The sequence below is a fragment of the Thunnus thynnus genome, chromosome 15, assembly GCF_963924715.1.
Source record: "Thunnus thynnus chromosome 15, fThuThy2.1, whole genome shotgun sequence".
NCBI classification, from domain to species: Eukaryota; Metazoa; Chordata; class Actinopteri; order Scombriformes; family Scombridae; genus Thunnus; species Thunnus thynnus.
Genome location: NC_089531.1, coordinates 22,229,933 through 22,257,821, shown reverse-complemented (window position 1 = coordinate 22,257,821; position 27,889 = coordinate 22,229,933). Strand labels below are relative to the sequence as shown.

The following is a 27,889-nucleotide window of genomic DNA, read 5'->3' as shown; positions in this document are numbered from 1 at the left end:
TCTCCAGATGGCCAGAGCTCTGTCACTGTGCTTCGTCACACTAATCACAGCCGCACAGTGACTCACACGCACAGACACATTCACCCATTAATTCATGCACACTTACAGACTCCCCAAAAAATATTCAGAAATGCATTCATGCAGCCTTTCGCTAGTGTGCACAGCTTCATTGACTTTTACACACAGGCATGCATGCACACACACACACACACACACACACACACGCATACTCACAACACAAAACTAGACCATTAGACCTTATGAACCTATAACCAGATGCACATTTGCAGAATTTCTTGATTAAAGTGGCACTCAGAGAGATGATGAGGAACATCCAATTTATTTTCAATAAAATTCAATTGCTTCCACTGCTATTTCATCTATTAAACTCTTAACAATAGTATTTGAGTTTGATGGTATTGCCATAGTAAAATAGTTTGCTTTCATTAAATATCACCCAATACACATTTGAATAGAGGCATTTATATATCTGAAGGCTCTCACAAATGAAAAATGCTCTTTCTTCCCACCAATATGACTCTAAACATCTCATTTTAGCAAGGTGTTAAATTAATAAATGTATATTTTGACCACTTCACTTATCCAGGAAATATAAATCAAGCTTCATTACTCAGTTCCAGCATTACTAATGCCTCACATTCACACACTGCAGCACAATCACTCCTATGATCCGCAAAGTAACTGCCTTCCTCTGGAATGGTAATAATTTCACCTTTCCTACCCACATACGGGCGCCGTCAATCTTCCCTGGATAACTAAAGGTAAAAATAAGTAAATAAATAAATAATCCAGAGCTTACATCTGCGCCAGCCACATATGGGAGCTGCACTGTAACAGAAAAGTCTCAATCTTGTTTCTGATTCTCTTCTTCCTGTTATTATCAGACATGGGAATTTGCTCCAGCTACTGTAAATCCCCACAAAGTGAGAGACAGATGTAGATGCCCTGTCTGTCTTGTATAGACACAAAGCTCAGACAGGGGTTTCTTTAGCTTCCTGACTTACACTGTTCTTATCGGATATCAGTGATCCCAGAGATTGAAGATTAGATCCTGGGGAAGAGATATCTTGTCCTTGTCCTTGTCTTTTTCCTTTCCTGTACAGCTTCTCTCTATATCCAAAGTAAGGCAATCTGTCAGTGTTCTTTTTCTGAGAAAGAGGCAGAGTCATCGTGCAGAGTGAGTTTGTGTGTGTGTGTGTGTGTGTGTGTGTGTGTGTGTGTTGTATTCCTACACTTGCGAGGTCTGCATTTAAAGCAAAGGTACTTTCATTAATATATTTTATGAGTTTAGATTTCTAATAATTGGGATTAACTTGTTGCGCTGGTATATTTGAGTCACTATTGTTAAAGTAACAGAGTTTATGTAAGGATTCAAACATAAAACATTTAGTCAAAGAATATTTCTAAGTGAATGTGTTTGGGTATGTGTGCAAGCTTGTATATTGACAAGCATTTGCTTTCAATTTGTAGCCTGAGCAGAAAGGACACTACTGGCCTGGAATTAATTACTGTCATAATGACTCAAAAATAAGAGTTTTTTTCAGGGAAATTTAATTGTAAATTAGTGTCTCCTGGTGTCTTTCCCACAGAAATGGACCAGACCGAATTATCTGTCAAACAGGAATGGAAAACCTAAGAAGACTTTCTAAAAAACTGTCATAAAACAACCATTCATTTTGTATTTGGGGCAATTTCATAAAATCCAACTAATCTATTCATGATATTCAGGAACAAAGAGACAAATATTTATCATCTTTGTCTAATGCTGTGCAAATTAAGTACAACCTTGTGCCTCAAATACATTGGGGAAAATGATCAAAAGTGGATATCATCCTAACAAATTATCATAGACTTGGTTGCCAATCTGAAGCACAGCCAAAATGGGTCCTTTTTCAGAATCTTAATCAAAAGCAGAAAAACACAAAATTGGATTTAATACACACATACATTGTAAATGCAATCCATTGCAGTCAGCAGCGTGCCAATGAAATGTGTAACATTTTGAGCAGCAGAGACACAGTCTTCAATTTGAAATTAATACACAGCTATGTGGGTAGATGCATACAGCTGATTAATTATGATTATGGTCTACTGATGACACTTTAGCCTTTTTGGGGGGGTAGGTAGGATCTGAGTTGAAAGGTTAAAGTGTACCACAGTTAGTTGAAGCGGAGATGATTCATCATCTGCTGCTCATCCATCTCTAAGTGATAGATGGAATAGTCCTGTTGGGACGGTCACGACCTGACCTTTAGATCACTGCTCCCTCTCAGGCTTAATACACGCTGGTCAGAGAGGATCAAATGTTCATGAATACCCACTCACTAACCGACACACACATTTGTTGTCCAGGGTGATTATCTCATGCATTTAACACATCCAGAATTACTTTATCCTACCTCCTGTAGATGCTGTAGGTTGATCAGAGTCCAGGAAGTGTGATCTTCACTGATATCTGGTGTAATTGAAGTACAAAAGTACAGCAGGATGTAAATAAGATTGGCTCTTCAGTGTAGGTGGACTCTTATGTTACTTAGAGAGCCTGGCTGTCAGATTTGAAGAGAGTGAAAAAGAGGTGATAATTGACTTTCGGACATTAGTGTCATATAATTGTGCTTTTTCCCATAAGTACTAGGAAGAAAAATGGAAATTATTTGAGGCACAAATGTAGTGTATGAGCGTGTCTGAATGACTGTGTACATTTGAATGGACTTTCCTGTATGTGTAGGCCTGCGTGGGTGCATACTGTATGTCTGTGCGACATTAAGTGTTAAGGCGGACTCGAGCAATAATAAATAATTGAGGAAAGGGATTTGTCTTCATATGTTCTCCTGTTTTCCTGTTGTCATGGGAACAACATACAGCTTCTGCGACAGAAGCCGTGAATGAGGCTCTTTGAACTGCACTTCTCTCTCTCGTTTCTTTTTTTTTTTTTTTTTTTTTTTTTTTTACTCATCTTTTACTCATCAATACAAATGGGCCTGCATGCACGAACATAAAAACACGCCGACAAACACACATATACGTTTCTCCAGGCATCCAACCTCACTGTGTTTTGTGTGGGAGGCCCATTTGTATCAGTGCTGCATAAACTCCCCCACAAAGACAGGGGTCTTTCTGAAAGGGAAGAACATCAACCGTAACATGCCTTTGACTCTGAATGGGCTATTTTCTATTGATCAGCTTGAAACCTTGATGTGTGGGTTGCAAAAGAGCAGTGTTGTTCATAGCAATACCAACTTACCACGGGGCTATTTAAAAGGGCTGATGAGAAGGAGGGATTGAGGAAAATAATGCGATGAAGAATACACAAACAATATCACTGTTGAGTGTAAAATGCCTGGGTAAATTGAGGGATGGGATGAAATTGTGCAAAAGTGTGTGGGTGGCTTTTTTTAGGTGGGTGGCTGGGTTTGCTGGACCTTTTGGCTGGCATGATAGTACTGCTGGTTAAATATGACCCAGCTGGAAGGAACTGCCTGCCTCCCCCCCTTCTCTTCCTCTCTGTCTGAGAGAACACACGCTCTATTGTGCCTCCTTTGCCAGCCCCGATAACAGGCAAGAACGTGTGCAAGTGTGTATTTCTGCATGCACGCCTCTTCTACATGTTTACATGTAGCCGCTTAATGCTTTCATCTTTGGCTACATCTTTGGACGTAGGTGTTGTTTTTCTTACTGCACACATTTCACCGTCCAGATATGTCGCTGTGACAATGTGTGTGACAATGACAATGCCAGCGCTTGAGATGTGAATGCCGCAACTGGGACAATATTGCTTCGAAAGCAGTGGCACTGTTTGTTGTTGTTATGTGTGTTCATTGAATTACAATTGAGAGAATATGATGGCACATTCACGTATGTGTCTGGCTAAGTGTCCTGTCACTGTGTTGCTTCACACATTCAACCAGCAGGAGGCCGTTCCAAGCTTTGAATGTGCAAGCTCCGTTTTTCCGACCTTTTATGGAAACAACATTTACTATTCAGAGCAATGGAAATAACCTGTGGAAGGGGGGGGGGGTAGTGGGAGGCTAAGTGGGAAAAAGCCTATCGCTAGCGCCTTCCACTGCATTTGGCTTGTCTGTAATGGCAGACGGTGTCATCCTGGCCCGGACATTAGCCTAATGTATGGAGGCAAGCGGGATCGCTGAGCTCACCCATTTCCATTTTAATGGCGGCCATCTAGAGGTTAATTCGGATATGATGCGGTCAAGGCGTGCATATGCGCTGACACGTCAAGAGACAAATAGTGGTGCTGAGAGGATCTATGGGGCGGAAGGGTTTATCTTCCCACCAGGGAGGCAGTTACTGGCACACACACACATACAAAACATTTGGTTGGTTGTTTGAAGTTTACTCCAGGGGTAGGTTATATGTGATGGTGGATATCTTTGTTACTCAATAAACCCTTAGGGATACACTTATTTGGTTGGAAATGATTGCATGTTTGCTCCAATGGGATGCTCATTTTGTATGGATATATCCCCTGATAGACCACATATATGAAGGCTTTATCGTTTCTCTTGAGAATAAGGAAAGAGCTGAATTCTGTGTTATGGCTATGTGATGGGGGAGATTTAGTACAGATAGTTTAAGGTTCTATCTCAATTTAATGGATGAGCGCGTGGCTCTTGCGTCTGAGGTTTTTGTAGATATACTGTACATGCTCTGGCTTTACAGAGATGATTATTGCATTTCTGAACAATGGCAAAGTAATTTTTTGTTGCATTGGTATCAATCATTTCAATGTTTTGTTTAGTTTTTCCAAGATGCAGCTGTACATTTATTCAAAATGTCAGAGACACACTGTGCTGAGAAATGTTGGAATTCCAAAAGATCTTTCTCAAACATCAAACAAGTTTCATTCTCTTCAGTTGTAGTCATTGTGTAAAACATAAGAAGTAAGGTATTTTTATTATTGACTGCGAGAACAGGATGGTCTCTGTGTCTTTGTCTTTTATCGAAAGGCAAACCTGAATTGCAGATGAGGAGAAGAGAGAGAATTGGGAAAGGATAAAAAAAAAAAAAAAAAGAAAAAGGGATGGGAGTCCAGAGAGGAGATTTGCAGCTCTGTATTGCAAGTATTGTTTGTGTCTTTATGGTATTATGTGAATGTGATGTTGGGATTATGTTCACCAAGATGAAATTCCCTCCTATTTAGAGTCACTGTAGCCAGGGTAATTGTTAATCTCAGCAGTGGAGTTACATGCAGATATGTGACACTATACCCAACCAGGGTATAGGGATTACGCTCATACATGTGCAGACAACTGATATATCCACACAACAGGCGTGTGTGCACAGTTGTCTCACTTCACACTCACATACACAAAATACACACACACACACACACTGCTGAAGCATCCCTCCAAATAGACCTCGAGGATTCGCTAACAGTGCAAATTAAGGGCTATCTTGCTGTGAATGTCATGCTGGCCGCGTGTGACCTCAACAGCGAAGGGCAACGAGATGCAAAAAATAGGTAAAAAAAATCTCTCCCCTTATATATTATTTTTCCTCTTTCCAAGTCATTTACTCCCATTGGCTGGTGCTCTTCCTTCCGTTGACCCTCTGACAAGTTCTCCCTTGTTCCCTTTCCGCTACTATTTTTTATTCTCCCCAGTTTGTCCCTCATCTCACCTTTGCTTCTATTGTTCTTCCCGTCACATCTTCCAAATCTATTTTCTCATCCGTCCATACGTTCAGTCAGACAGTCAGTCCACCTTGTGTCTGTCTGCAACGCTCCCCCCCCCAACCCCCGCCTCTCTCTCTCTATCTCTCTCTCTCTGTTTCTCCTTTGGTCTCTCCTGTCTCCTTCCTCCGCTCTGAGGGGTTGCTGTCCTGTCGGAGTACAGAACAGTGACCATCGATTCATCAAAGTGTCACAGCGCACTGCCGCAGCTCTGTATGCCCGCAACTAAACAAGTGCCCTGGCAAAGCAAACAATAGCTCCTACACACAAACACACACTGACAAACACACACACAGAGGTAGAACCTGGAGTACCGTCCCAGCAAGGTCGCACCTCTCCCTGTATACCCATTTGGCAGCACGTACATCGGCGATAGTTCGTGCCAAGCTGATGCTGCCAGTGGCACAGTGGGCTAAGCAGTGGACAACATATCTGTTGAACATTCACAGATATCAAGCATAGTTAACATTCCAATACAAGCCAATGCAAATTGTTCCTATACACATGCTGAGGGATAAAACACACTGAGTGCAGTAACCACTAGGACAAGTTAGCAATTTTCATAATTGCTGAAACAGCACATTTGCTAGTATTCCATATTCATAATTTCCTTGATTCACCTGAACCTACACAACTTGAGAAAACATGACCTTCTACTTTGCCGACGGTTTAGTCAAGCTAAAACAGCACAAGCAGCAGTCTGTTTATGGGGTCTTTATGGTGTGTCAGTGGGGTCAACTGCTGGATGGGTTCCTCGTTGCAGATTTACACTGAGGGTCTTCAGAGTAGGTCGCCAGCTCCCAGCAGCTAATTTCATAATGCACCCTGGGCGAGGCTTAAATTATTCAACCAAGCCCCGAGTGCAGGATCTACTTAATCAAAGGCTCTGGGTTTTCAAAGAACAGAGAGAGTAGACTTACAGTTCCTCAGTTTACCTCACCCGCATTCGTATCATACTGTGTGGTGGTAATATACGGCCATACACTGTATGTATCAGTATGCCTACTCAGTGCAGCAAAAATATCTGGCAAACATCCCTGTTATTACTACCTAATGTGAAAATCAAATGTGATAATGTTGTAAATCAGTCCTTAACACCCACAAAACAACTTCCTCAAGTGAACTTTTGATGTGTCTGTTTTTGTTAATTTTGACCGCGTATGTTTCAGCAAGGATAAAATGTTTCCGGCCGCAGCCAAAAAAGCAACCTCTCTAAAAGCACCATCTTAGTCTTTTATCCCAGATTGTGTACGTCATTATTGATTTAAAAGTCGGTCACTTGGCACAGGTGCTCGTACTTCAAAATAGCATCCGGCCAAGGCTCTGGCACACTCAAGTGGACTTATTCTCTGTCATGGTTTTTTTTTTTTTTTTTTGCTTTACTTAATTGTGCCCATAAAACACAAAGTCTGTGTTCCTGCCTGTCATATATCAATACGTACACCGTGTTCCATCTCCTAATAACACATGCTCTCTGATTGCTATATACGAAACGCCTTTATCCATCGCATAAAATACTCCTTAGATGTCCTTTCTTAAGCTTTGTAGTGTTTTTCGTTTACAGTGATTTCTATCATGACTGATTTGTCTGCTGCACCAGTCACATAACAGTCATGTAATCATTTCTTTCTTCTAGCATTTAAATTCAACCCTAAAACTGATTAATGACAATTCACTTGCATTAACCTCCCTGGTATTGTTTTGCAATTCATCCCAGCCCACACATCCTAACTCATTGCCTATGTACAAGAGGTTCACAGTCCACTCTGACCCCCATCAAGCTCTGCCATCAGGCTGGTTGTATGAGCCATTGATTGGCATTTGTCTGATAGAGGCCCTTAATGAAGGAGATGATGAGGAGATTATTGACCAGGTTGGGTATATGAAAATCAGGTAGCAGAGGTGGATGTGGAGGTTTTACCTGGATATTAGTATCGACCTGATGATAATGGGGAGGGTGGATGCTCACTTGCTGGGCCTATTTAAAGGCTTTAATGAAAAATCTGATGGAGATAGCTCTCGCTTTGATCTTTTTTGTTCTCCTCTCTTGTCTCTGGTTAAAGATGAGGACTGAGAATAGACAAGATGAAGAGAAATAAGAGAACACGCTGTAATGTGCAGTTATTTTAAGCACTCTATACAGCATATAGGTCATGTTTAGTTATTGTTAATCTCATTTTACACTAATGCCACAGGCTTTTTTAAGAATTTATTGTAACATTTGCATATCTACACAGCAAACAAAGAGCTAAACTCTCTGAATGCAGCATTATTCAGCAAACTAAAGTATATTCAAGTGGGTAGGGTTCAAGTGCACACACATTAGCATCTTTTGGAAGAGGTCAAGCGCATATGAAGCTCTGAAAAGTGACGGCTGAGAGGGCCGTGCTTGTTTTTTCACGAGACAGGCCCCGGGGAGTCAGCTGTTGCATGATGGATACACTGTGACTGGAGATGCTATTATCCTCCTCCTGCTGCCGATGCCATCCAGCCAGTCTGGATCTTTACGTCCCGACACTATGCCTATCTCTTCCCCTCCCCAAAAATTGTTTGTGTGATACCATTTTGCTGCACCACCTCGGACAAAAAGCTAATATTTGTTTGTTTGTTTTTGTGTGTGTGTGTGTGTCAGCTCATGTTTTTTTTCCAGCAGCATTTTGGAATTCATTAACACCTTGGTGTGGCACGTAGCCCCCGAAATCTTAAATATCGGGCTTGGTTATTGCTGTGAAAAGGAATGCAGCACTTGCTTGTCTGGCTGACCAGGGATTATTTATGTCTGTGCTTAATTTCTCTGTCATTTCTTCTCTTATTCTCCCTGTACTCTCTTGAAAAAAATCAGGTTTTATATTATGTTGGTAATGAGTAAGAATGAGAGCAATAAAATTGCCTCTGTTTTTTTTTTTTCTTTCCTGTTGTCTTGTCTTTCGGCTTGGTGCCTTATTACCTGTAAATCCCTGCTGGTTTTTCAGACATGCGGCACTTTTCAGACTGAAAACTTGGATGAATTTTTAAGCTTTGGGATTGTTTTAGCCATCAGAAAGCGTGCACAAAGTAGCACAGAATCTGTATGTTTCACAATCAATTAATAAGGGATACACATTTCCCCTGGAGGAACTGAACAAAGCAGTCTACACTTTTACATGTTTTTAAAAGCTACAATGTGTTTGCTCAAGATTCTTGTTTCTTAATGCCCCGTTTTATTGCCCTCAGGTAGTATAGCTCATTTCCATTCATTGATTTATAACATCCATTTATATATGTATGGATTAAGTATGGATATAAACCTACTGAATAAAAATCATATCTACTTTGTGTGTTGCATTGTTTGTGTTATTGAATAATGTGGGTTATGCAGATAACAGATGTCCTCCAATTATACTCTCCTAATTACATTTTAATCAGGCTGTATTATGATTCAGGTTTTTGGCTGAAGCAAACAAAGGGAAAATACAGATCATTTGTATAGCGTGTATTCTTGCATGACATTCTAATTTAGTCCCTCTATGAGAATATTTATTTATGCAGGTTCCTTTTGTGTGGCAATAACTCCACTTTAAGTGTTTCTCTCACAAACGAAAATCAAATCAGAACATGTCGCATTCCTGCTGTCTTAGTTTAAAAGCTACAACATACATCATAGGGCTACTTATGGTGTGTGATTGTCTGACATAATATATCTTCATGTCAGCTGTCAGCGGCAGACTGACAGCTGACTGCTCTGATTTAGCTGTAAGCATTTAGCTGGACAATGAAAATGAACTTAGACAGTAGCCCTCTTTGATAGCAGGGGATATGCGTCACCATAGAAAGATCAAATGAGCATCTTATTAGCAGCATTGTGCTCTCCATACATGCAAATTTTGACACTAATTTGTCCATTAATACTGAAAACACATGCAGAGACACACAAAATAAAAGTGCAATCACACATCAGCCCACGTTAGTGATTAATTACAACTTAATCCCCAACATTGATCAAAAGTCTCGACTGTGCTCAGATGAGTCCAAGACAAGTCATGTAGCTCGGGGATTCAAAAACACTCACACACACCGAGATCACACTCCACACATCCAACCCACACTCCTGCAGATAGATGGCAACACACAATTAAAATTTCAGATTGAAGCCAGTGTGAGTGGCTACTGTCAAAAATGTAAAAGATGAGTACAATTAATGTAGCACTCAAGAGTGTGTCTCTCTTCGTGTGTGTGTGTGTGTCCTCTCTTCTCCTCTCCTCTGCCCCCTCATCTTCTCTCCTCCAGCTATGTCATGTATTAACGTGGGAACCTATTAGCAATGTGGTGAAAGGGCCAGTGAGTGAGCAAGTGTGTGATGATGGAGGTGGTAGAGATGGGGAAAGCTAGGAGCGGATGAGCCATTTAGTACTGCTATATTAATGGCTTAGGCTGCATGCTGGAAGTGGTAATGGATGTTGCAGCACTTGGCGCAAACTGTTCGACTGTGCCTTTTGTGCATGTGTCCACGTGTGTGGATTTGTAGAATTTGCATACTAGGATGTAGAGGAGTGTCTTATTTGGTTTAATGCTCTATAACACTTACATATTTCAACAACCTGCTGGCCATTCTAACACCTTTTACACTCTTTTAATAACTGCCTGCCTGTTTCTTTTTCTCTTCACAGCTCAGAACTGCAGTTACACACTACACAGTCCCAATGGGACGATAGAGAGCCCCGGCTACCCTTATGGTTATCCTAACTATGCCAACTGTACATGGGTGATTGTGGCGGCGGAGCACAACCGGATACAGCTGGTGTTTCAAGGCTTCGCCCTAGAGGAGGACTTTGACATCTTGTCTGTATATGACGGGCCACCCAGCCCTGGGAACCTGCGGACACGGTAAAGACGGCCTATGTATTAAAGTTTGTTGTGAGTTGTATGTGTGTGTTTTTATGATGGTTGTGTTTGACTTGAATGTTGACACACAGTAGATTCTTTATAATGAAACCCGCTGAAAACCAAACTGCAGTCAACAGTTTCGGATTTGAAGGTTGTTTCTAATTAAAGAGGCGATTGAGGTTTACTACATTATTTGGGTCTTTTCAGAGTTTTGAACATCATTTGTCATAATAAAAAATATATTCAACAAGTTAACCTAAGTGAACCCAACCCAAATTAAACCAAATGAACTACTTTTGATGTTAGATCTTTTCAATAACTTTTTACATAATGTTTATGTAGAGTTTATTACACTGTTGGCAGTATAATAGCCAGCCAGACTGCTTTGAAGTTAGGGAGACACCATATTTTCAAGGTTTCTGCCATGGATTCTACATGGATTATTTTTTCTGACAAGGAGTTCTTTTTGATAATGACCACAAAGACCTGATAATAAATAAATAAAGTGGTAGCTAATCTGGTAATCTGGTAGCTAATCTAGTGTCCCACAGGGGGAATAGTGGGTGTAATGTGACACTGCCAAAAAGAAGTCTGAGGGAGCAAGTAACAAAAACATTCAGACAATCAGACAGGTTTCAAACAATCCACGAGATTAGTCCGATTTATTTGGAAGAGAGACTGTTTTCAGTTTACACTTTTCCTTTGCAATGAGTGATTATTAGTGACATTTCAGGTGTGCTCAATATTGGTTTTATCTCCAATTAAAGTGGTAGGTAATCTGGTAAACTCTTGTTTGGTCATCTGACTGCTCTCTTGCACCATCAGACTCTGTTAACATGATGTGAAATGTAAAATGGTGAAATGAAAAATGTCATAATAACCAGTATAAATGAAGGCCAAAACTGAAAATGAAACCATGAACCACGATAGAATCATTTGAACTTAAAGGTATTGATGAAGGCGGTCGACTGGAGCCTTGAAAAGAGGAAAAGCTATAATTCAGACTATAATCAGTGATGCATTCAGAGGCAGACTGAACAGATCCTTTGATGATTAATACGAGGTTTGACTCTGTGGACACTGTGACAGCATCCAAGGTTATTCACTTGTTTCCTGGGTACATTCTGTGCTTTAGAGCTACTAGCGAAATGAAATGATGGTCACTTGGGTGTGAAGACTCAAACAAACAAATTCTGAATCAACAGTCTCATCCTACCGTGCAACCGTCAATTTAACAGCCCCAGAAAGTGCTGCCTTGTGCTAACATTGCAAACTGAAATATTGCCTCTCTGGTTTGCTGTTTTTCATGCCCACTAAGTTTACACATTTCGAAGCATTCAGGATTTTACGAGTAAATAATGTGAAGCTGAATTGCCAGTCTTCTATTTATATTAGCAGCGATTTTAAAATACAACCACAGAGCTGCTACTCACCGACGTGTTTATACATATTCGGATATTATTGCTCGCAGACCTCTTGGCAGTCCATCACGTACGGGACGTAACTTAATTAGTGTCAGTTTCTGCTTCTGATCAGCTGAAGCTTCACCTAAGCTTTTAATTCCTGTCACCTTCTGCTATGAGCTTGGCCTTGCAAATAGTTTAAAGCATATGTTATGCAAGCCCTCTAGAGACACATGAGAGAAATATTCTAAAGGGCTTTTGTTATTGACACTGTTTTGAGTCTCTGTCGGCCTCTCTGTTTCTCCCTGTCGATATCGCTCTCCCTCTCTTTCACCTCTTCTCTGCCCCCTCCCCGCGTTTCTCATTCTGTGCCAGTGGTGCCTCCACTGCATCTCCCCGCAGAAAGCAAATGAAAGAGAGAAGAAAATCCATTATGGATTGGTGTTGCGCTGTTCTCCTCAGCCTTTCTCCTGTTTGGACCTCTGGGCTGTGTTGTATATTGATGCTCCAGCGGGACGGGGAGGTGGGGGAGGGGGGGCGGGGGGGTAGCGTTCCACTCTTTCTGTATAAGAGCTTTGAAAATAAGTGAGGGGTAAGAAAGTGAAGAAAATGAAAAAGAGAGACAGAGGGAGGAAAAAGTGGGAAAAGAGAGAAAAATACAGAAAGAAATGAGAGAGATGGAGAAGCAGTGGCAGTGTTCAAGATTGTGCAGGGCACACCGATCTCCTTTTGATTCTGCTTTGGTTGCGTTTGACCAGAATTTCTTGATTTTCAGAGGCGGCATTTTGTAAAAGTGAGACTTCAAGCTATATCTGTGAGTGATCTTGAGGTGGTTGGCAATAAGCTAGAAGCATCTCTCACCAGTCAACAGCAGTCTGTCAGAACATGCATGCATATTTACACTTACACACCCACAAACACCCCCACTTACACCACACACACACATACACACACACACACAGGCACATTTTCATGCAAACATAAATATACAGGTCTGATAATTCAGCCCTCCCTTTGTTCTCATCTCTCACTTGTGTCAAATGTAATTTTCTTTCCATCTCTCTCGCTCTTCCTCCTCCAATTTCTCTCACTCCACTCGTTTCCTCCTCACCTATTTTTTTTTAAATATCTTATCTCTTCTGCCTGTTCTCCACTTTGTGTCCTCCATGCTGTGTTTGCTGAATTTGATCAGCCTTTCATGTGTCCCATGCTATAGGTTGTAGATCTTAGAATTTTTTTTTCCCATTAATCTCAAGTAGTCATCAAAAATGAATGTTTTGCCTCACTTTATGTTCAAGTGATCCCCTTTGATTTCATTTTCAAAGCAGTCGCTTTTCTTTAGATTTTTTTTTAATTTATCCATTAATTCATTCATTGCTGTCACACTGTGTAGAGAAAGAATTTGTTATCAGGAAAATGTTGGCTTCCAGATCAGTTCAGCTACAGAATATGTGTGTAATGTGTGTGTGTTTGTGTTCCCATTTGCACCCCAGTGTGTGTTTGTGTGTGCCTACTCCTGCAGCAGTTGCTTTATGAGTCATAGTCACTCCTAAGGAAATGCATATATATATGTATATATATATATAAGTCAGTCTGTTGCTGCAGCGCTGTATTAAACTGCAGATCCCAACTGACACCAAAGAGAAGCAGGAAGGAAATTTGATGGGAATTTAGATTGTTTGAAATGGGAAAACAGAAAAGTACTGATATATGTTGTTGATTGCAAGCACAAGCTGCTATCAGTATTTGATTGCTTTTAATTAAGCATTAATTTCCAGAGATAGTGTAGTGTTCAAGTGGTTAAGTGCAACTTGTGCCCTCAGTGCTGTGGAAGCACTTTACACAGGGGGAAGTTAAACTGCAGCAAAACTAACCTCAAGATAAAAACACTCAGTGTAAAAAATGATCCATCCATTCATAATATCATAAAAGGAGGGTTTTTTTGTTTTTCATTTGTTTTTGAATAATGCTTAAAATAAGTTTATAATGGCCACACTTTAACACACAACAGCTGAGGACACATCTGGCCAGAAGTAAACCTAAACAAAAATAAACTGAATGCATCTGAGAAAGGTGTGCTGCACATTATAAATGACTATACCATTTCTTTTGCATATTATAGCTCATTAACATAAAACTAAGAAAAAAATTGACATTTTTTGAGAAATAATGTGATTGGTTTAGCTTAGCACAAATATGGGTTATGGGGGAAACAGTTGGCTCTGTGCAAATGTTAAAAAAACAAAAAAGAAATCAACCTACCAGCACCACTAAAGCTCATACGTTAACAAGCTAATACTGTATATCTCATTTGTTTAATGCTTACAAAAAAAGAAATGTAAAAACAAGTTGTGGTTTTTATGCTAAACTAATTCAATTGCTTGCAGGCTCTAGTGCGCATACGAGAGTGGTATTGATCTTCTCGTCTAACTCTTGACAAGAAATATGCGTATTTCCCCAAGTGTCAAACTATTCCTTTAACATAGCTGCTGACCATTTTTCTTTGCATAGCACAACCTTTTTAGATAGATTTCCCACCATTCAAGAAGCTTTTTTTCACCACTGTATTAAAATCAACATGCAGCATTAACATCAGCATAATAAACAACATAAGCATCAACATTAGTTTGAGATATGAATGTTCTGTCACCTTCGTTGGTCACCTTACTGTCACGTGGTAATACTGTTGTAAACAGAACCTGTTATGTTAACATTTCATATTGAATGTACTTTCTTGCAACCTTGTTAATTAATATAAGAGACCTTCAGGTCCCCATTCTCCTTTTCAAAATATCCATGTTATTGTGTGTTACTCGCCCACGGGGACTGGTTTTTCAATAATATAGCTTATGACTGCAATGCTTTTTGTGGCATCTGACCCTCAATTTTGTAATGAAGGAGAATATTTGAAATTACCAGTCGAATGGACAGTTTTCAAAATGGTCCAACTGCATTAATAAATAACAATAGTGTAACCTTGGATATTGAAATGGATATTAAGATAGATTGCCTACTGTACATATTTGTACTGACTGAACAGACTTGAAAAATTGTGAACCTATCCTTTAACAATCATCTGGTCATTTATCTGCAGTTAAGTTATTAGTATGAACCTTAACACCAGTAGATTTGGTGTCCTGGAGTAAATAGAGCCTGTGGTATTCTGGCACAGTAGTCAGAGAGACCTTCCAATAACTAAAGCAAGCACAAGATTGACCTTAAGCAAGACACTGAACCTCTACTAGCTCACTTTCTTTGACTCTGTACGAGAGTGCACGATTCTTACTCGTAAAAAGCAATCTTTTTTCTACTTTTGTGTCACATTTCACCTTGTAACTGCCAAACGGGGGAAGACTGAGTACATTTCAGCAGAGGGGAAAAGCTATTGGGGTGTGTGAAGGCATCTCTCTCCACATGCCTTCCTCTCTGTGATGGAGTGATGGAACGGAGGGACTTAAGGCCTGGCAGACTGGCAGGGGTGAGGAAGTGGGAGAGAGGAGGAGGCGTGGAAGGGACAGATTTTCAGCCTGCGGGCTAGATAGGACCTAAATAAGGAGCACTAGTGCATGGTGCTGGGAGTGGCATTAACACTACAGTCAGCCCTCAGTGCTGTGAGGACAGGGTGTCACAATATGGGTTTGTGTGTGTTTGTGTTTGTGTGTGAGAGAGAAAGAGAGAGCCTGAGTGTGTGTGTGTGTGTGTGTGTGTGTGTGTGTGTGTGTGTGTGTGTGTGTGTGTGTGTGTGTGTGTGCTCAGACTGTGCTTACAAAGGGGGATCTAGGCTAGTGTACAGCCCATCCCAGGGAGCTGATTCAGTGTCAACAAAATCAAGGTTTATTGGAATACAGATAAAATGAACACCACACACACAAACACGCACACACACAAACACGCACACACACACACACACACTTTAAGCACAGAGTAAACGGCAGTGGGCTGGAAAACTGTTGGCCCTGTAATTTTCAGATACATATGGTTTCAAAGATGTCTCTGCTTTTTGGCAAGCACTTAAGAGCGCAAGTGCTTGTACAGTGTATGCGTGTGAAGGAAAAATTATTATGTACATGCTTTCATATTGCTTCTGCCTGTAGTTCAAAGTTTGATTTGAGCTAAATAAATCTCCTGTCTAAAAACAGACCATGAAAGCAGACTGTAAAGGAATACTCTTGATTTTGTGGAAAATGGATTAATCAATCAATCCTTTAAACAACATGAACATAAAATCCAATAACAGTGTTTAAATGATTAGTTGATTAATCACTTGGTTGATTGTCAGAAAATTAGATGACAAGAATTCTGATGATCATTTTTCATTTATCAAGAAAAAATGGCAAACATTCTCTGTTTCTGTTTCTGAAATGGGAGGATTTGCTGATTTGCTCTGGAGAAATTGTGATAGGTATTCACTATATACTATTTCACCATTTTGACACATTTCAAAGACTAAATTGTTGATTTAAAAAAATAAATAATAAAAATAAAAAGTAAATGATTAAATATAATCATCAGATTAAAAAATAATGAAACATATACAGTAGTTGCGGCTCTACACCAAAATCACATACTGTATGTATCCTTGAGAAACTGCAGGATTCCTCGATAAAACGTGCTCACACTACACTTTTTAGCTTTTTTTGTAACAAAAGGCTGTAACATGTTTTTATTATAGTGTGGATCCATTATTTATATATCATATTTCTTTTAAATTATACCAGCTGCTCACATAAAAAGAGATAGTTGAGTATACTTCATTATTATATAGTAGCATTTAGGTTTAGAACAGCTATAATTTCTGATTTTATCTCCTAAGTTGATGCCAGTCAATTCAATTCAATAGGCTCTATTGGCATGAGTGATAAGATATAAGTAATCAAGTTAGTGTTTGGTACAATTTCAATGTGATTTTAACAATGCAAGACAAACAAAAACAATGCAAATGTTAATCTACTGATAATAAACTAAAGAGATGTTAGTTGGGATAGAACAAGATATCCATTATTCTACGGATAACAAAAGAAAATCTACTAATAATAACATAAAATAAAGAGATGTTTATGGTGGGGATAATACAAGACAGCCTTTAGTCTATAAATAACAACATAAAAAACAAACAAAAGAAAAAACAAAAGGAGATGGAGGCGGTAAGTAGAATATGGTAAGTATAAGTTTATTTATAAATGTCTATCTGTCTGCATCCTGCTGGTTGTCTCTTTTGTTGTGACAGGAAGTGACATATTTAGCATCCAACACTGCACATTCTTTTTCTCCCCCCAGAATGAGGAGTAATTTCTCCCTTTCTGTCAGACTTCAGAATTAGGGGCAATTTTTTCCAAATTTTGGAAAGAATTCCTCCCTAATGTTTCTGTAGTTTTGACATTCTGTTAGAAAGTGTAAGTCTATCTCTACAGCTCCCTCATCACAATAACAGCACAACCTGCCCTCTCTGGGCAGCCAGGTCTGCCTGTTTCTGCCCTTCTCTATTGCCAGACTATCATCACTCAGTCAGCACACTGTCAATGTCTTTCTCAGGTTCTTATCAGTTACTGTGGTTAGGTAGTCTGACACAGTATACTGTCTGTTAAGGGCCAATTATGTTTCTAGTTTGTGTTGTGAGTGTCTAATATCATTTCAATAAGTAATGTATTTTTTTCTTTTTCTTTAGTTATAATTTGGTTAGGTCCAATCATCTGAGTGATAGTGTAACTGGCTGAGCTTTGTGATGTCAGAAGGTGAAAGGTCAGCCAGCCTCAGGAGCAGTTGGCTGAGGGGACTGCTTTCAACTCTGTTCAACTCTTGGCAGGCAAAGGCTTTATAATGGTAATAGGCAGGGTCACTCTTTTTAATATGGCTCCAGAATTTCATAGATCTTTTTGAATACTTAGAAGTAAATGATATTGGCCTATTTCAGCCCTGCATGCAGAGTTTGAGGTTTTTCTTTGTATCCAAAGAATACTTTTGCAGAGCTCTGCATGCAGGGTTTCAAATGGATTTTTGTCCCATTTTTCCCAATCATTTTGTAGTAAGGGGCCCTATACGTCATTGCCATACAATGCAATCAATTCTATAACTGATTTAAATGTTTTGAACCATGTCCTAATTGGAATTTGGATTTGAACTGAATGCTTGATGGCATAGAAAGCCTTTTTTGCCTGTTGAGTCATTTCTCTGTAACCTTGATCTTTTTTAGAAAGTGATAATTTTGGTCTTCTTCACGTTAACTGTCAGGGCTCAGGTGTGACAGTACTGATGGGGAAGGTCCAGGCATTGCTGAAGACCTACTTTCATAGGAGACAGTATGACCAGGTCATCTGCATAAACAGACACTTGATTTCTCTGTCTTGAAGAGTGAGACCAGGTGCTGGTGATTGTTCTAAATATTGAAGAGGGTGAGGCTGAGGTTGCAGCCTTGCTTCACTCCTCTACCCTGTGGAAAGAAGTCTGTGTTTATCTCCAACTTTGACAGCCAATTTGTTATTTTCATATATTGGTTAACTACATCAAAAGACTTTCCCCCAATACCACTTTCTATTATTTAAAAAGGAATCCCTCATGCCTGACTGAATCAAAAGCTTTTTGGAAATCAACAAAGCATGCATGAATTGTGTCTTTATTTTGATTTGCATATTTATCAATTAGTGTGTGTAGGGTGAAAATGTGGTCAACCTCTCTATAATTTGGAAGGAAGCCAATCCCACTTTTGCTTAAGACACTGTGCTCGATGAGGATGCTTTAATTCTTGAATTTAAAATACTGCCAAATAACTTCCCTGGATTACTACTTACACCGATGCATCTGTAGTTTGGATTTCATTTGCCTCCATTCTTGAAGATGAGTGTGATCAGCCCTTCATTCCAGCTTTCAGGGAAATGACCAACACTTAGTACCAAGTTGAGTATCTTTAGGACGGCCAATTTGCATTTTTTTTGTACATTTTACCATCTCATTTAAGATGCACCCGGCCCGCATGCTTTTTGGGCTGCAGAACCTTCAGTTTGTCTTCCAGTTCTAATTCTGTGATAGGGTAACCCAATGGGGTCTGATAATTGTTAATAGCTTTTTCAAGATCTTTCTTTTCTGAAATCTGCTCTTGAGCATAATTCTTTGGAGGTTTTCTATAGAGATCTTCAAAATGATTTCTCCATATGTCTCCATTTTGAATGGACTGTTTGTTGTAACATTTTTTGATAAATAAGTTCCTATTTTCCTAGAACCCCAGAGACTCTTCAATTAATTGTAGTTGGTTTTGTTTTTGCTCTCGTATGATTTTACATTGTTTTAGAGTCTCACAGTAACTAAGGCGGAGTTCCTGGCTGTCTGGATTCCAATGTTTTTGGTTTGAGACTTTTCTTAATGTCTTCCTAATGGTTTTACAGTCTGAAACAAACTTCCTTTCCCTGTTAATTTTCTTTGGTTGTTTTGTTTTGCATTTTAGGTTTGATAATGAGGCCAAATGATCAAATATGTGCTTAATGTTTACCAGACAACACTCTTCACCTTCTGTATTCTGAGGGTAGATCTGGACCAGCAAGGAGTCTAAAAGAGACTGGATTTCTTCACCGACCATTGCCTGGTACTGTTCCAGACTGTTCTCTGCCCATCTGTATCGCTTCTCTATTTTGTTCAGCTTACAGGGCTGAGAACATATGTTACCTGTGTCTGCTCTTTTCAGATACAAAGTGATCTGATAGAGGTGTTTGTTCTTTCACCGTGAAGGCGCTCAAAGAGGTTTGGTCTAAATCTGTTATAGCATAATCAACAGTGCTGCTGCCAAAGTTTGAACAATATGTACAACGTCCAAAGGAGTCCCCTCGCAGCCTTCCATTTACAATGTACAGACCCAGCACTCTGCAAAGCTGCAAGACTTGTTTTCCACTCTTGTTTGTGTTTTTGTCACAATTTTTCCTGTTGGGAAGAATAGGGAGGTGATGTAACTGTCACAGTTCTAGCATTTATATCTCCAGTGATCAGCACAGATCCCTGGGCCTGGAAATGACAGAACTCTTCTTCTATGGTGGAGAAAATCTCCCAATTGAAATATGGAGATTCTATTAGGGGAATATAAATAACACATAAAAGAATAGTTTTCTCAGTGGAAATTTAATCTTTTTTTAATTTTTAACCAAATGTGATATTTCCCTTATTTCATTATTTCTATTGAGTCTTCTATAGTTCTGAGTTATACCATATCAATATTCCCTAGTCTCTAGTTTTGTTGATGGGACTATAAACTCTCTATAGTTAGGGGGACAACCAGTGAGGGCATCTATTTTCCACCAAGTCTCCTACAAAATAACAAAATCAACATCCATAACTTTGTATAAGAAGTCATGGTTTCTACTTTTTAAACCAAATAAATGGGAGTTTAAACTCTGCATTTTCCAAACAGACTGGCTAAATGATTTCATTGCATCTGTAACTGATTGTCATTTTAAAAAGAGAAGAAATAACTGTCTTGAACATAAAATAAATTTACAGTGTGATGATTACATAGACATAGTGTGTACATACAGTGTTTATTTTATTTTGTGGACCTTTTTTTAAAGAACCACTACCTGCTCATTACCACTGACCGTGACTGTGGCCCCGAGATGAGAGCATAATGTACTCAGCATGTCCAGGATGGCTCTCAGTTCACTGTCGGTGGAGCCTGCTGCTCCTCTGACAACCTTAGAATAGGACGGTCTGCCGGGCTGGGTCTGTTCATGCTGCTGCTGTGGAGGTGGTAGTGCGAAAGATCTGGGAGGTGGCAAGGTCCTGGGCCTGGGGCTGATTTGTGCAGACTGGATATGTCTTTGTGAAGAATGGAACTGCTTCCTTGAAGAGGTGTACATGATCATAAAGATCTTGTACAGTAAGAGAGGGGTAGTGGGGAACATGAACATTTGGCTATTGTTCACAGTCTCTGGAGATGCTGACATTCTCTTTCTGTATTGTTTCTGGGTGGAAATCCTTTCTGGGTAACAGAGTGGACATCACTATAGAGTTCGGGAAGATGCAACATGCCTTCTCAGTGACTGCTTTAAGAAACAGGGCCACTCTCTCCTGTATGTCCTCAGGTCATTTGTACCTGTGTGGATTAGGATGTGGCTTGCGGAGCCGAGGTGAGACTCACAGAGAATACCCATGGCTGCCACTGTGTTTGGACTCCAAAGTTTTGCTACCTTGTGCCCGGGGAAAAGCCTTTTCTCGACAATGAATTTTCCATTTGAGTCGATCAGCAACACAATATGTGCTTTTGCCGTGGGACTATCTGGTCCATCTGTGTGGCTGCTGGACTCAGGCTGCTCTGGTTGAGAGAGGGGATCATCCTGCTGGGTGTTCTGGGAGGGGCTCACTGCTGTGTGCTGACAGTGGTCAGTCATCAGTGGCTCAGACTCAGTGAGGGAGGTCACCTGTTCCTTCAAACCATCCAGTGCTCTGTTCCTCTCCTTGAGTTCCTCTGTCAGAGCAACAAGTTGAATCTTTCTCTATCTCTCTCCAGCTGCATTTCCCAGAAGTTCTTTTACAGTGGCAAGCTCTCTCCTGTGACTCTCTCTCTCGTGGTTTAGCTCTTTCACCTGTTCTGACAAGTGCAACAAGCTCTCTCCTCTGGGTCTCTTTCTCTTGCTGTAGCTCTCTCACTTGTTCTGTCAGAGTGAATAGGTCTTTCTTGTGGCTTTCTCTTTCTTTGAGTATTGTTTTTGATGGATTGTCTGTATGCTTTCTTGCTCTTTTCCCTTCTGTTCCATTTGTTGTTGTTGTTAGAGCTTTTGTCTGTCTGATTCAAGTCCATTTCCCTGAGCTGCATCAACTCTACTTCTAACTGGGTGAAGGGTTCCTTCAGGTCTGTAAAGGAGGTCTGATGTGGAGGGGTCAGGGTCTGCTCTTTGTCATCATGGTGCTCCTCCTCAGTTGGGATGCTAGAGACAGTTGGAGGGTCTGTGTCATGAGGCTGGAATTCCATAGGAGAGGTGTTTTGTTCTCTCTACCAGAGATTTAAGTGCCTGGAAACTGTCCTAGAAAGGCTTGAGATACTCCTGTACCATGACCCTACCACTTCCATAAACACTGACAGTTGTCATTATGCTGTTAAAGTCCTCTGGGTCCCTGATCTTTAACTGCCAGTACTCCTTGTTGCCCTTTTTTTGCCACTGAAGGGTGATGGTCGATAATGGCTCTGCGCCAGGTTTCAGGTCTGTCGGTGTAGAAGATGAGATTTCTAATTTCTCCACTTTTAAAAAGATCAGCAAAAAAGGGTTTCTGGCTGTCCCTTAAGAAGCTCCTGTTCGAATGTTCTTCTTCCTGTGTCATTTTCAATATCTGGTGGGTAGCGTAAATTGATGATGTCTGCTCTGGGCAGTGAGGGAGGGTTGGCTGCTGTTTTGAATGGCTCATTGGTCAGGTTTCTTTGAATTAAAGTTTTTCCAATTTCTACTGTTAGCATCCACTGCTAGCTTCCAACTGCCATAGTTAGCTGCCACTGATACCAACTGCCACTTTGGGGCTCCAAATGTCACTGTTTGACCTCAGCTCTAATTTCAACAGTCCAGGGGTGTGTTGGATTGTTTCTTCAATTAGTTATATGAAGGCCTACTAATTCCCTTTTGAGTATCTGTTGTTTTTTGATTTTCCCCCTGTTTCCTCTCTCCTAGCACCAAGCTCTTGTCACACTTTGTTTGGGGAATTTTCTTGTTTTCTTGTTTTCCTCTTGTCCAATTTGACTTTCCTGTTGTCCTTGATCTTGTCTTTAAGTTGTCCTCTTTGTCTTTAAATTGTCCTTTGTACTTTGTTCCTCTCAATTTAAAATGACTAAAATGTCTTCCCTGTCTTTGGAATTTGGAGTCACCTACAAGAGATTATTATACTGTACAGTGCAGTAGTTACTGATAGCATGGAGCATCCAAAGCTCGGAGAATCCAGTCTCCTCTCTCTTCCAGCATTTGGCGCTTTAGTTTGCATCCCTGTCTCATCATACTGTATGTGTGAACATGTTCAGTGTTAGTCAATGAGTCAAGCTTGTAAAGAGCCAATGTCTGCAGGTCAGGGTGAGAGAAGATGACGTACAATGGCACTTCCTGCCTGAATGCTTGCCATAGCAATAAGTCTCTGTCAGTGAAGGCCTTGGGCATCAATCTCTCACAACACATACTTTGGAAAATGACTTCAGTACGTCAACGCTGTGGTGCACACGTGCTCAATGTGTGTTTGAATATACGCGTGTTCCTTCTTTGTCTGTTTGTCCTGCGCTACACGTGCTTCAATGTGAACACGTTGTATCACATCCAGGGAAAGAGTAGGCTACATATGTAAATTAGGAGGAGGGGTGTGTGATGATGTTTGAGAGAGAAATATGGCTGGCTGTATGTTTGTTTGTGGCAGTCATGATTAAGCATCATCAGCAAGCAACAGCATCCACACACACATTCCTGTCTACATACATGCACAATATGTAGATATGTAGATAGATTTTTTTCATATACACACTCACACATGTGCAAGTATACACACTGATACACACACAAGTGGATTTATGGTTCCTTTGAGTCTGGGCTGTTAATGGAGAGACTGCCACTTATCAACGCCAGCTTTAACGACAGACTGCTAAAAACAGGAGGAAGAGTGATAGTTTGTTTTTCATCATCTCGTGCAGGGAAAAAGTGAAACGATGTTGAGATTTATGGCACCGGCTCACCTGTGAGGCAGAATTATTAGGCCCTGTAACCCCAGATTAGAGAAATAATCAACTAGATGGCTGTGAATTTATATCCTACATCCTGCGTATCACTCATTGTGTATTGCTATTGACATCCTCCCATCCCCAGGCCTATCAATGTTCTTAACAGGATACACTTCAGCAGCGGCATGAAATGAAATGTTTTCCTGCAGAGATAAAAGATTAAATATGCAGTACACCCTTCAGAGAGATGTGTCATTTTCATCACTTCTGTGTTTGGGGTCACTCTCGTTTGAGTCGAAGGAATACACCACATTTTTTTGGAGGCCTGCCTGTGGAGCCATTTAAGCCTTCAGGGATGAAAATAGAGGTGTAATTAGGCCAATGTACTGCTGCCTGCTCACATTTGCCAATATGCCATCTCTGAAAATAAAGAACATAATTGTACCTTTTGCCCCGTACAGCCTCAGTTAATAAAATATAAACATTAACCTTTTTTGACCGTGATTTTATGTAGAGCATCATCTTATTATTAAGTAATATAATCTTAAGTCATATATCTGCAGTTTTGTGTGGGAAGTTGGCATGGACCGATTTTAAACAACATCAGCTAGTGGGTAGCACAGCAGCAGAGGCTCAGTAAATCAGATATATTTAGACATCCACAGGTCATACAGTATAATAAAAATTGAAGCAACTATTAAAATTTGACCATTGACTTTAGATAATGTTTGTATCAGTCAACACAGTGTCCTATTTGCCAATTAATCCTGTGCACAAGAACCTAATGAACACAGGTTGATAGCCCATTATGTCTATTTAAATGTATGTTGTAATTTCTTTTAATAACCGCAATACACTTGACAGTTACATAGAATCTCCAATGTACAGAGCAACTTCGCATAATATGACAGGAAGGAAGACAAAGCCAAGAATTTCATGATATAAATTGATAAACACTAACTTACAAAGGAATGGTGGGAGGTCGATTATATGCTTCTCTCACTGCAGGGAATTCATTTTGTTGATTTGCATGACAACTTATGCAAATCACGTCAGTCACAATCTACCAATTACAATACCTGAAGCATAGTACCTGTCATGTGTGTGCATGTGTGGCCGGTTTAATATGTACAGCATGTCTGGATTTAAACAAGGCTTCTACAACTTTTTGTCACTGTTGTGCATCACATGAAGGCTCTTTGTTTCCAGTTAATTTTAGACGGATCAAGCTGTAATAAACTGGCACTTATAATTTTCAATACTGATAATAAACATGATTTGACAATGTGTAATTTCTCTAAAAGGGAGCAATTCTCAAATCGCAACTGTGAGTAAAAAGGACGTCAGACACAGCTTTATCATGGTGAAACCTGATGTTGATCGAACACCATTTGCAATATGTCAGCCCTTGAAGTCAGTGGAGGTTTTCCAGTTCAGAAATCTTATCTTCTATTATTGTGGTGTACCATTATCATAATGCTACACAATGGGTTTCTAATTAAACCACTGGTCAACTGGTCATGGACAGTCTGATGTAAGCCTGCATCACCTTACTGCATGTCAGTATTGATTACATGATAAGGTCAATACACTAGTTTTTAGAAATTTTTTAGAAATTTAGAAAAAACCTAATCACTGTAAAAATCAGAAGCCATAACAGGCCTTTCTGTAAGCTGTGTGCTCAGTTTTTCCTTGCACATTTTATTTTATATGCAATACTGTTCATGCAAAAAACAAGCACAGGGAAGAACCACTTAGCAAAAGAGTTCACAAAAATACATATCAGGGTCCTTAGTCAAGAGGCTTTTATTTACTCCTTGGTCTAACAGGCTCTTCATCATGTTCTTCTAGAACTGAGGCTGTTCTCTTCGCAGATAATAAGGCCAAAAAGTCCTTTAACCATTACTCCAGACTGGAACACTCAGCTCTATGTAATCAACAGTTCATCAGTGTGATCACTTTATCTGATGAAAAAGCTACTTCTCTGCTTCTTTCTTTTTTGCAGTGATTTATAGTTCCGGATTTGATTTTCAGAGCTTTAAACTAAAGTCAGAGACAATATGCTGTGCTGTTTATATGTCTCTCACGCATCTATGAGTAATGATGCACACATCTCATATGAATGCACTTTCTCTCAAGCACTCCCTCAAGCACTTGTTTCTCTCAAACACTCATCTCTGCTGCTTTAAGCATATGAAAAATGACAGTGATAAGAGCTCTCCAACATTCAGTTCTCCCTGCAAACAGGCATTGCTTACTTTGCCCTATTTTGATAATACTTTTTCAAAATAATATATGTTTGAAAACTAACTCAAATATCTAGTTGTGTGATAATGAAAAAGGTACAACATATTTGTTGCTTTACATGAGCTCTAGCATACAACCCAATGCCATGCACCATTGTGACACGGCTGGAACGGCTGCAAACAGCAATTCCAGGAGCATAGCAAAGCAAGCAGAGCACACAGCACACAGGTACAATGATAACTCTTCAACCTGCTGAGCAATTTCAGTCATGATTGCAGGAAGCATTGCAGACCCGCAGAACACCTTCTGTTTGTGTCTTCACTTCCAAATTTCTCACAGCCAAAGAGAGTGCCACGAATTACATAAGTTCCTCCTGACAGAACTGCAGGAATGCTAAAAACTTTTCACTCACCACTGTCAGAAACCAATCAATATATTCAGCTTGTCTGCGACACAATGCAATCATCCAAATCCCCTGGTCATCCTTTGGTTTTAAACAGTGATCCCATAATGATCATATATGATTTTTGAATGCTGTTATGTGCTTGGTAAACTGTGTATAAATTGGACAGTCAATTATGTGTACCATTTCTTTGCTTTTTAACCAACTGACATGACTCTTTACACAGTGGAACAGTGCATAATTTGGGATATGTGTTAGCATCTTCATATGAATTGGCAAAAGAAATTCGCTTCAATAAGTCACAGTCAAATGGTTTGGACTATGAAACACATCTTGAACAGCCATAATAAAAGCATTCTAGATGTGTTTCCTTTCACATATAGACTGTATAGACTTGATACAAGAGGCAAAGCTCTCACACACATTGTCAAAATGATGGTCAAATGTATTTGCTGAAAGGAAAATGAAGTTTGATGCCAAAAGGTTTCTAGCCAAAATGTGAGTTGACATTTGGACTAATGTTGGCACTACTATGATTGTTGTACAATATTGTGTAAAATAATTCCTTTGACTGACCTCAATTCATATAAACTGCCATGCTGCCAAAGACTCTGAGTGCAGAAAAAGAAAGAAAAGAGAAACCAGAAACATAAAAAACAAAAACAATATGGTGGCACAGAACCTTTGGTGTTTGGCCCCCTAACCACACGCCCAAAAACAGAACATTCCCTTTAGCTGTAATCTATGGGACTGTGAAGCACAGACGTTCTCCTTGTGCACCATTTGTTTCCCAGCTTAGGCAAATCCCTGGCATATTTTTCAGCCTGTGTTGATTTTTCCATTTTTCCACAGTGCTGCTGCAGTCACGTTTTTCTTCCATGATTTCACCCTTTCCTTTTGTATTCTCTTGTTCATCCCTGGGAGACACAGAGCATAGCAGTCTAATTAGTTATCCAAACACCTTGTGAAACGTGATAATGGATAAAGCAAACATATTGTCCCATGCACACATGCACACACTAGCCGTGCTGTGTCAAAAGGATTTGCCGGGCATGTAATTAGACACTTGTTGCATGTGACCAGTTGCACTTGTGCTAATTTAGTTGTTTGAAAGCCAAAGGTTAACGCTGCATTTTCTGCTGTAAAGATATTGTCATTGATTGTAACACAAAGGATGTGAATCAGTCTGTAGAAGTTACATACAGTACAGTGCAGAGATGTTGAGGACAAAAATAGAACAGATTATTCCAGTTGCCATATCAGAGACAACCCAAAAAAGACACATAATTAACAGATAGAGGGCATTAATGTTGAGTTCTACAGGCAGGGAGGGACTGAAAGAGAGACTGTTGACAGCATACAGAAACACGATCTGTGTTTGTGAGAGCCTGCAGCTAATTCTAGATCAGTACCAGCGCTTTTCTTCAGTAACACACACACACACACACATGCCACCGCCATCCTCCCCTCCTCCTCCTCCTCCTCCTCCTCCTCCTCCTCCTCCTCCTCCTCCTCCTCTCTCTTTTCTCTCACTGTCCTTCTGCTGCTCTTTGATCATTCTTGCCACAAGAACGAAAGAGGAGCGACGGGTAGAAAGTAAATAG

General features: G+C 40.0%; 1 protein-coding gene across 1 annotated transcript in view; it reads left to right on the top strand.

Moving 5' to 3' along the window:
- Positions 1–27,889, top strand: part of csmd2 (CUB and Sushi multiple domains 2) — a 270,669-nt gene that overhangs the window by 5,635 nt on the left and 237,145 nt on the right. Inside the window, exon 2 of the mRNA XM_067611356.1 lies at positions 10,357–10,573. Within this exon, the coding sequence (XP_067467457.1) occupies positions 10,357–10,573 (217 nt within the window). The remainder of the gene's footprint in view (positions 1–10,356; positions 10,574–27,889) is intronic.